At 34.1% G+C, this 10,178-nt stretch overlaps 3 protein-coding genes across 3 annotated transcripts; all 3 read left to right on the top strand.

Moving 5' to 3' along the window:
- Positions 1 to 155: 155 nt before the first annotated feature.
- Positions 156 to 657, top strand: LOAG_09537 (hypothetical protein; the record flags this gene model as incomplete). The annotated part of the gene is made up of 2 exons (XM_003145064.1): positions 156 to 390; positions 557 to 657. Coding segments are annotated over 2 exons (336 nt in total), but the record flags the coding sequence as incomplete, so codon positions are not given.
- A 340-nt stretch (positions 658 to 997) lies between these two features.
- On the top strand, positions 998 to 3,614 carry LOAG_09538 (protein-S isoprenylcysteine O-methyltransferase). The gene is made up of 3 exons (XM_020447955.1): positions 998 to 1,037; positions 1,978 to 2,455; positions 2,744 to 3,614. The coding sequence occupies exons 2-3, from the start codon at positions 2,413 to 2,415 to the stop codon at positions 3,607 to 3,609; spliced, it is 909 nt and encodes a 302-aa protein (XP_020301863.1). The 5' UTR covers positions 998 to 1,037; positions 1,978 to 2,412; the 3' UTR covers positions 3,610 to 3,614.
- Positions 3,615 to 5,014: 1,400 nt separating this feature from the next.
- Positions 5,015 to 6,896, top strand: LOAG_09539 (acid phosphatase; the record flags this gene model as incomplete). The annotated part of the gene is made up of 6 exons (XM_003145066.1): positions 5,015 to 5,223; positions 5,412 to 5,586; positions 5,734 to 5,843; positions 5,995 to 6,100; positions 6,375 to 6,469; positions 6,668 to 6,896. The coding sequence occupies 6 exons, from the start codon at positions 5,015 to 5,017 to the stop codon at positions 6,894 to 6,896; spliced, it is 924 nt and encodes a 307-aa protein (XP_003145114.1).
- Between the last annotated feature and the right edge of the window lie 3,282 nt (positions 6,897 to 10,178).

Consider the following 10,178-nt stretch of genomic DNA (forward strand, 5'->3'; position numbering starts at 1 on the left):
GAAAATTAACGCAGCCGCTTGGCGACGTTCACAATGCGGTTTTGGGTGAGCTTGACAATGCTAACATCCCTCTGGCAATGAGAAATCGATGCGGGAAGCGAAGTTGAAGTGAGAGATAACTGTCTGATTTGTCATGTTGGATGTAAATATTGAAGGGATTGCATTTGCCAGGAATAAAAAATATCAGAGGAAAGAAAAGAAAAGAAACGGTTGGTGACGATTGTGAAAATGTTAAGGGAAAGAATAAGTTCGTCCTTTCAATTTTTACGTCAACATTTGGATCTATATTAACGTTTTATACTTTGTCTTTAGGATTAGCTCTCCATTTTAATGCTTACTACCCCACTCTGAGTAATGAAAAAGGAAGAGAAAATGCGCGATGTGTGGTTGGTTAAAAAAATCGCCAACATATGGATGGTGGTTATCATTTAATTCCACGACAAATGCTAAGTTTCTTCAAAAGAACAGTTTGAAGGGAAAAAGAATCGCCAACTCGACAAAGCAAACGAACACACAACGCGCAATGATAAGGAGTGATCGCTGATTCACCCTACAGGTCCACGTATTGCAATGGATGATGTGTCACGGGCGGCACTTTTCCGTATCGACCACTGCAGACCTTTCCGCGGAGGACATAGCGAGCGAATGGTGAAATAAACTGAGCAATTAATCCTCTCTGCAAATTAGTACTGCCTTCCCAATTTCTGGACTGTTGCATGAATTGGTCGATTCAACAGTAAACAGGTCATCCAGTCAACTAATCATTTTACTGCCATCACCTTCATTATCACTATTGTTATCATCATCATTATCAGTTGCGATGGTGCTATTGTTATTCTACTCATTCTTCTCGAGTGTTAAATAGGTAACGATAATGCACTCATTGTCGTTACCTGTTGGTCAGTAGAGCTGCGATCTATATTTGGTACAAGGGAAACTATTAACAGAGGTAGACTAACATCACCAATATCTCTTTCATACTTACTGGATGTCCAGGATCCGGATTTTTAGCAAAGCGGAATCCAAAAATTGCTGAGGTAATGCTCCTACATAGATGTATTATTTACACAGCTCACCAGGCGTTTTCATTTGGGACAGTTCGGATTCCTATTTTTATGTTACTCAGGATGTAAATTCATTTGCAGTTGCTTCGTTGTTAAAGTAAGAAACCTGAGCGTAACATCTCGTATACCCTTCTGATTCGAACTTTCTCCTAATATTCTCCTAATATGTTTTGTTACTTTCCAACAATCTATCGGATAACTCCCATCTTTTTATTTAGCAACCATTTGATATGAAATGTTAAATCCTGGTACTTTTTGTCCGTCTCTTCTCCAGCGTTATAAATCATTAAATTTCTTACATAAATCATTAGATCTTAGATCTCTTACATTTATCTCTTACAATTGCAACAAATCTCTTCAGCATTTCTTCCAAGCGGTTATGGTTGATGGACACATCTATAAGGATTGGTTTGGTGACTCTTTTTTGGTTATAATATTATTTGTTACTGGTATACTTCCGATAGATTTTTTATCCGTTTGGAGTTGTGGTGAAATAGGTATTATGAGTACTATGAGTATTATGAGTTATTTGCTTTGTTAATTTTAGCACTCTGCACATATGAAGAAGGCACGCACGCCTCATCCTTATTTCCAAACTTTTTGTAAAAATACATCTGTAATCATCCTCTTCTATTTAGTCAGAGTGATAAAGAATTGCTATAGAATAGATAGCCGTCGTATCCATCTATTCAAGAGGTATCTTAAGAATATGGAACGATTTGTTCCATTAGTCACTTGTTTTATCACAAAAATTCCGTATGATTTTCTTCACCGTAATTAAAGTCTATGATCTACATGACAATGAACCAAGCTATCCTTACTCTTTAATTCAAATGCATGAGATAAGGTAATTAGTTATCCATGTATCTGTACGCATATACAGAAAAGAAAATGTAAAAGATGACTGTTATAGAGATTTGTGTCGGGCACCACATGCTTACCAAAAGACAACAACGATGACGATCACATTTGCAACGCATGCAATAAAACTTTTTTATAATGCATGTGAAACGTATGAGCAAAAAAACAGGAAGCGACAGAATAATGTCGAATGAATTCACTGAAATGACTTCGGCCACTGAACTTCGGTTACAACGTCAACGTATAACGTCTTGGTGACACGTCATGATGACAATATCAAGATGATAGTGTTGTGATGACGACGTCGTGATGCAAATGCCATGATGACAACATTCTGGTGATAATGTCGAGATGACAACGTTCTGATGATAACGTCATGATGACAACGTCCGCAACCATTATTACTGTGCTATAAATAATTCTATCGATGCCGTATTTAACTCTATGGCTGCGTTAAATTTTTTTCGTTATTGCTGAATAAGTTGATATGTGGTGCTGTTGCTTTAATATGGGATGTGTTGTGTTGAGAGGTTAATTATTGTTTTTCGATCTCTTATCTGTTTTCTATTTTTTTTAATTTATGTAGTAAAGAAAGTTTTTCCCTATCTCACGTATGCTGCAGTACGACCTTACCTGGAAAGTAAGGATTGGGTGGAAGAGAGAGCATCAGTTGTTAGGTATTATGAATTTATCTTATAATACCAAGTAATTATCGCAATATCAGTATTCTACAGATTCCTTTTGTAATACACTGATTAATCTTCATATCATCACCAAAACAGCTGCTCCACAGCAGTTATGTGGCTTTTCTTTTTTAGATTCGATAATGCGATTAAACCTGAGTAATACATTGGCATTATTTCGAAATGATATCGTTCTACAACATTCGTTGTTTTCGGCTTTGTTCTCTGTAATAGTAGTTAGTATGGCATACATGTTTCGTATGGAGCGGTGGAAACTTGAGTACGTAGCCTTCTTGCTATCAATTCCAACATCAGTGTTGGTGTGCGGTTGGCGTGCACGCTGGAATGCACTACAGGCATCTCTCCTTGGGGGTATCTTTACGTTGTCTCTACTTTGCGCTTATTCAACAAGTAATTTGTATTTGTCAATATTCGCGTGGTATTTCGCATGCATGGCAATATTTCACTACGGGGAATTCCTTATGACAGCATTAACAAACCGATCAGATTTAAATTTTTCATCCTATCTTCTGGATCATTCGCTCGCATATTGGGAAGCTGCTATGATAAGTTGGCTAGAATATGCCATGGAAGTACGTTTCTTACCGCTTTTGAAAAGCGTTACCGTAAGTTACATCGGATTAGTACTAATTATATCCGGTGAAGTTTTACGAAAACTCGCCATGATTCATGCAAACGGTGGGTTCACGCATGTGATTGCAATCGCGAAACGTCCAAAGCATAAATTGGTCACTAGTGGTGTGTATGGTTTTGTACGGCATCCAGGGTACCTCGGCTGGTTGGTTTGGTGCTTAGGTACACAGATAATGCTCTGCAACCCTATTTGTTTCATCCTTTATTTGTTGATTGGATGGAATTTTTTCAACGAAAGGATATATTGGGAAGAGCGTTATCTGACTTCTTTCTTTGGTGCGGAATATATTCAGTACCGAAGGAACGTACCGCTCGGGATACCTTTTATTAAAGGATACGAATCATAACGGGCGAGGTAACATCGTATTTGATTGTTTGGTGTTACCGTCAATTTAATTTTATAAAGTTTAATACCCGTGATAATTTAAACTGAACTAACAGCAGCGCATACAGTTGCGTATTTATCGGTGGTTTCTTTTATGCTATACAAACAGTATCGAATTCTGGTTCTCTGTGAGCTTCCTGAAAAAAGTTTTCCCAATGTTAGCTGTCTGACTATTGTTCTTGGATAAGAGTGCTTAGTTAGTCGTAACCGAACAACTAATGTTGTATTTCCTCATGTTTAAAGCTCGATGTTCGCTATATTACCACAACTTACACTTTTTCCCAGACTCACAAATTGAGATGAGAGACTGGTGAGGTTTTGTTTTTGTTTTTGTTTTTTTTTTGTTTTGGTGGGTGAAATTATGATGACTGAAATTATTTCGACTACAATTCTCCCTTTCAAAATCGACACAAATAAAGTTTTCAATATATGACAAAAAGCTTTTTTAATAGACTGTAAGAAATGCTTGCTGTTAGTTTAAAGGGATTACATATATTGCTTGTTGAAAGCCTGTTACGATTGCATGATAATATTTCTTCCTTCATTTGAAAGTTATTACTTCTGTATGGAACTGTGTCATTTTTCTATGTGATTTCAGTTTTCAGTCCATCATTTTACTATTAAACATCTTAAGCAGTGTAAAACAGTTCACTATTAAAATTGACTTAGTATTAAATTGATAGAGAAAACTTAAGAAGCAAACATAAAGTGACTAAGTAGCTCCAATTAATCTTCATTCACAATATTGCATACATTTGATAATTGTTTTACTGGGATAAGGGGATAAGCTTTTGGGCATAATTTTATGTAAAGTTCTTGCACCATCATTTTACTGTACATTCCTAGATTGTAGTACTGTGTATTATTTTACGCCGTACAGCAAGTAATGTTAACCATAATTGACATTACTATCCGTACGTTTGTTAGTTCCCAAATTTATTCCTTTTCTGTATTTATCAATAAATTTCGGTTTCATTCTATTTCAAATTTTGGTATCATCTTGCTGTCAAAAATTTATAATGGGGATAAATTTGGAGAATTAAATTTGATTTAAAAATTTTGCTCGCTTAATTGTTGCACACGATTATTGCAAAACTTGGCAGGTATTATGTTTGAAACGATTTGCTGAGTTTTTTGGTTGTTGAAGTATTAACGAGATTTTCAAAAAATTTCTTTCAAATTTTATACTGGATTTTTTGTGAAGCTTCTGGCCATCCAAGGACTTATCGACATCTTGTTTTGTAGCACTTTGCTATAGAAATATATATATATTAGTAATGGCGAACGAAGCTGTTGTTATAGATGATCTCTTGTTATAAACACAGTTTTGTTTTAGTTTTGTGATTGTCGTGTAATAAAATTTTAGGATGAATAAGCGGAATCTATCAATCGATTATGAAGATCTAGAATCAGAATTTGACTATGCAAATGATGCTGGAAGCAGTGTCGATGGAGGGAAAAATTGTCGAATACGGGATGACGAATTATGGAAGAAACCACGAGTTGGAAATATTGCATTGTTAGATCGAAAGAAAGCACGAAACATATTTGATGAAGAACAATCCTGTTTTGAGAGGTACTGTTTGCTATTCTGAATTTTTATTAAGAACGAAGTGGGGGAAATGAAATTAGAGAAGATTAAATGATAAGGGATTTCATTTCCTTTTCTATAGATTAAACCTTTCACTTATATAATTCGGCAATTTGTCATTGTGATACTGATACCGTCTTGGAAAACAATTATGATTTTACCCTAGCTTTCAGACGAAAACAGCGGTTGATGACCTTAGACGTTTACACGCGACACAAAGAACTGATAAATCAGTATTATCTCTGTTACCCTGGTGCAACAGCAAAACTGCAAAGAGATACATCCAAAGATCGCACCGATTATGATGTCCTTAAAGATAATCATAGATTTCTTTGGAATGATGATGAGGTTTCACTTAAATTGAGTAAAATATATTTACTTGCAGGGGAAATGTTATTCCAACAAGCAGTTAATTTTTGGTAAACTTATAATGAACTGTTATATTCTTTATCATCATCATTTTGTATTTAGGTAAATTCATTTCATCTTTTTCAGTTAATGAAAGCAGCGGAAAAGTCGTGGGAAGCTCGTTTAGCCAAACGATATTATGATAAACTTTTCAAGGAATATTGTATTGCTGATCTTTCGCAATATAGAAAAAATAGGTAATTATGTGTACGGTATATTTCGTGACATTAAAGTTGTGAAATGAGTTTTAATGTTTATATTTCTATAAGGAATTTATTTTATGGGGAAAGAAAAGTTTTAGATAATTGCCTTACAGTGTCTTAACTTTCTTTGATTTATGAATTTCAGAATAGCCATGAGGTGGCGAACTGAAAGAGAAGTCAGGTCAGGGAAGGGCCAGTTTGAATGTGGAAATAAAAGGTGTAACGAAAGAAATGACCTTACTAGTTGGGAGGTAGGTTATGTGAACTCTTAATGCGGTCCAAATTTTAATTCCAACTGATATCTTTTTTTGTCTTTTGGCGGTGCATTTTGTCAATTTTTGTAATGGCTTATATAATTTAAGTCTCATATTCATACCGTATATGAAGTGAAACATTCCAGTGCTTTCTCGAGATATTGTCATTAAAATTTAATGATAAGAAAAGCAAGGTTTTAAATGAACCGCTCCATTTCCGGTTAACTTCGCATACTTGGAAAATAGCATTAAAAAAAATGCTCTGGTCAAGTTGCGATTATGCCCGGAATGCTCGAAAATGCTCAATTATCATTCTCAGAAGAAGAAGCTGGAAAAGAAAGACAAACGTAGGCACAAAAGGAGATTGTAAGTTTTTCAGAATTTTCACAACTGAACATGTAATCTAGCACTACACCCGGAACAAAATATGTTGTGTCATCGCTTATATATACAATTTCTTAAAATTCTAAATATTCTAATTTACATTTTAACGTACATTTCAATTATTGGTTTATTATTTAATCACTTGCTTAACAGATTTTACGAGTGACAATTGTCATTCAGATCTAATGCTAGAAGCCAGAAAGAAGAAATCGCGAAGCAAGCAGATGCTTCAGAGGTCCAAAACTGTGCAATTTCTGAGGAGACGTCCAAAGAAGTGGAACAGAATATTGACGAGGAACTGGAAAAAGATAATTTAATGGAAATCTGGAGGAAATCACCAGAAGATACTGATCCAGAAAAAGTTGCTGAACAAGAACTGGATGATTTCTTGGATGACTTGTTATTGTAGCTGCGTTAGTCTGTGTACATATATTTAATAATTTTTTTATTCGATAAACAAAGAAGTTAATTAGAGAAACTGAATTTAATGGACATTGTTGTGTACTTTAATAATAGTTAGGCGATATTTCCATTTCAAATATTTTAAATAAATCGGGTCGTTTATAAAGGTTCACACTATATTTCGATAATAGTGCTGTAAAAAATAGTGAAGGGATTCACGTTATTTTAGAAGCGAAAATAAACTTCAGTTTCCGTCGTTTTTTGCATGGTTTAATTGATTCTGTGATGAAAGAATCTAAGGTGATCAGTACTAGCAGTACTAGCCAGGAATATAACACGAAAGTTATTTTAAATCTCTATGAAGTGGACGTATAGAGCAGATATGGAGTCTGAAATCAAACGGGATTATGAAACAAGATGGTCTTTATTTTCATCTAGCGGCAAATAATAGAAGATGTTTATGATTTACGGGCCATAAAACGAATCCATAAATTATTCCTACCTCAAGGCCATCGATGGATAAGTAAAACGATGGAGCGGTAACAATATATCGAGGAAGGTTCCTTCCTTGATATGTCATTACTGTATTCATAAAAGGTGGATTTCATTTGACAAGCCCACTGTTCACAAGATATAGAGATGCCTGGGCTTTGCTTGAGGGTTAATTGAATTCAAGATTAATTATGAAAGCATGTGGCGAAGATATCGGGGATTGATGTAGTAAATTGTGAAATAAAAAGTCCGGATTGATGTAGTAAATTGTGAAATAAAAAGTTCCTTATTTCATCTAGCGAAATTAATTGGAAATTTTTAAGATTGTTTGTAGGCCATAAAACGACTCTACAAATAATTTCTGTCTCAAGGACATCGTTGGATAAGTAAAGCGTTGAATACGGTGGTGATATGTCGAAACGAAGATTCCATTTGATAGGCCATCTGTTCAAAACATATATACATGCTAGGGCGTGGAGTATGTGCTGATAACTGGGCTGACAAATCATGATTGTGAAATTAAAGTGAACGAAGAATGAAAGATGTTGGTGACAAATACACGTAACGATTACATTCATTTAATTTCGAAATTTGCATAACAGTTTGATGAGTGTGTCTCAATTTTAATTCGTTACGCTGGAGTAAATTTACTGTGGCAATGTTCAGGATCCTTTTTAAAGGAATTCTCATTATTAACGCAAGCTTACCTTAAACAAACTACAACAATTTATCTAATTGATAAAAATAATAAGGCAAGAGATGTATTTGCTTGCATATGTTAAGCATTCATAAACACACGTAACTCTGCAATTTCTTAACTTGGAAGATTTTTGATTTTGATAGTAAAATAGCGTAATGTCCCAACTGATACAAGACGTCCTTTTCGTATGAAACAGTAATAGGTGATGGATTATAAGTCAAATCATGTATGTATTCGAAGTGTAATTGAGGAGGTAAGTGAAACGATGTAAATGACAATATAAATCTCACTCAGAAGCATTGTGTCCACATCTTGCTCTCAAGTGTTTTGAAAAAGAAACAACATCTCGAATTTTTGTTGTAATTATGAAAACGTTATTCGTTATCCAGCAAAAAGTGGAGTTTATAACTTTGAAAAAGACATTTAAATAGAAATTAAAGCTTTTTAGAAAATGAGAAAGTAGGAAAGATAAGTCAAAAATGGCAAAATTTTCATATTAGGAATAGCTATCTCTGTTTTCGTAATTTGAGAAATTGGCTAATTCCCAATTACAGAGCATGTTCCTTTTCTTTTTTCTACACTTCTGTTTTGCTCTATAATATCGATAACAAATATTCAGCATTGAAATACTCATTACTTGATTGAATTGACTTATTTGAACTATGAGTTGATTAAACTGAAACATGTGAACTATAAATGAAATGTATCCAATGGTATCACTTAGTATTAACAATAAGAAATTTCACATTTTCTCTTTGCTTGAATGAAATTAGTCCGTTGTTGCTTAAACCTAAATTTAAGTTTGTTGCACTGAGTTGTTTCATTGGACTGAATCCACTTAGTTTACCAATCATGCCTCATTTGTGCTACGTGATCAGCTTTTCAGGTATGAAATTAATTGATGTGTTTTTTGGAAATGAGAACGAAGAATTATTTCATATTGTTGATGATTGGGTACTCATAGTTTCATCATTGCTACTTACAGTTTTATCATTGTTGATCGTGTGTATTTGCAATTCATGTATTTTTGAAGTAAGATGATGCTCTACTGAATGAATCCATTAATTGTGCATCAAAACTTATTGAAATTATTTTTCGTTTATTTTTTAAATAACTGATAATGTAATGCTGTCACTGTTCAATTTCATCTTTATGTGATGGTTGGGAATGCAGCAAATCATCCCAAACATGACATTATCGCTTGATTAGAATATTTATTTTTAATGTTCACAGGACTGAATTTGATATCTTTAAAGGAATCAGCACTTCGCATACCGACTGTTGAAATCGTTTCAGTTGGATAAAAACAAAGGAATCATCAGAATAACGCCAATTTGGGAAGATTTTATTATTGGTTTAATATAAGTATGTTTTAGCTTGTTATTTTTAGCTTATAAGCAACTCGTTTAACTTATAAGCAAATCGTTTAGCTTATATGTAACTCGTTTTAGCTTGTCACTAACCATATAATAAATATAATTCAAATGCGCCTTTTTCGACACGATGCAACTAAACATTTCAATTCCCTCGTTCTCATTTATGCCTAATGTGTGTAACACTCATCAAAATGAATGTGACAAAAGAGTTAGCATTTTTTAAACTGAATCCGAAAAGTTTCAGTTGTTAGCTGTGATGTCTCCTCTCGTTAAGATCCACACCAATAGGCAAAATGATGGGTACATTTTGGGCACTTTCTTCTTTCATCGGATGCTACAAAATGCAAATATCTTATACCTTCCAATATTTACGAGAGATAACAGTACTTTCATCACAAAGTTATCCTATCATTGCCTTCTTAGTTTTTCTTCTAAGTGTTACAAAGAATAGTGACAAAACCACTTAACTAACCGTTTTTACGTAAAAATATGCAAGAATAGCAAGGAAGAAAAGATAAGCAATAGCAAGAAACATTCACCACCGCTCCGGTCAGCCAATCATCACACGATTACTTCCTTTCATTTTATCATATTTATAAATTTTTTTAAATCATCATTTGATACGTGCATAATACATAAATACGTGTATACGTGTATTTACGTTTTAGAATTGCTTATTTATTGGTGTGTGTGTGTGTGTGTGTGTGTGTGTGTGTGTGTG

Source organism: Loa loa (assembly GCF_000183805.2).
Source record: "Loa loa unplaced genomic scaffold supercont3.42, whole genome shotgun sequence".
Lineage (NCBI taxonomy): Eukaryota > Metazoa > Nematoda > Chromadorea > Rhabditida > Onchocercidae > Loa > Loa loa.

Coding starts and splice junctions, on each gene's coding strand:
- LOAG_09538 (XM_020447955.1), top strand. CDS start 2,413: ATGTGGTGCTGTTGCTTTAATATGGGATGTGTTGTGTTGAGAG. Junction 2,456..2,743: donor GGGATGTGTTGTGTTGAGAG/GTTAATTATTGT, acceptor TTTCTTTTTTAG/ATTCGATAATGCGATTAAAC.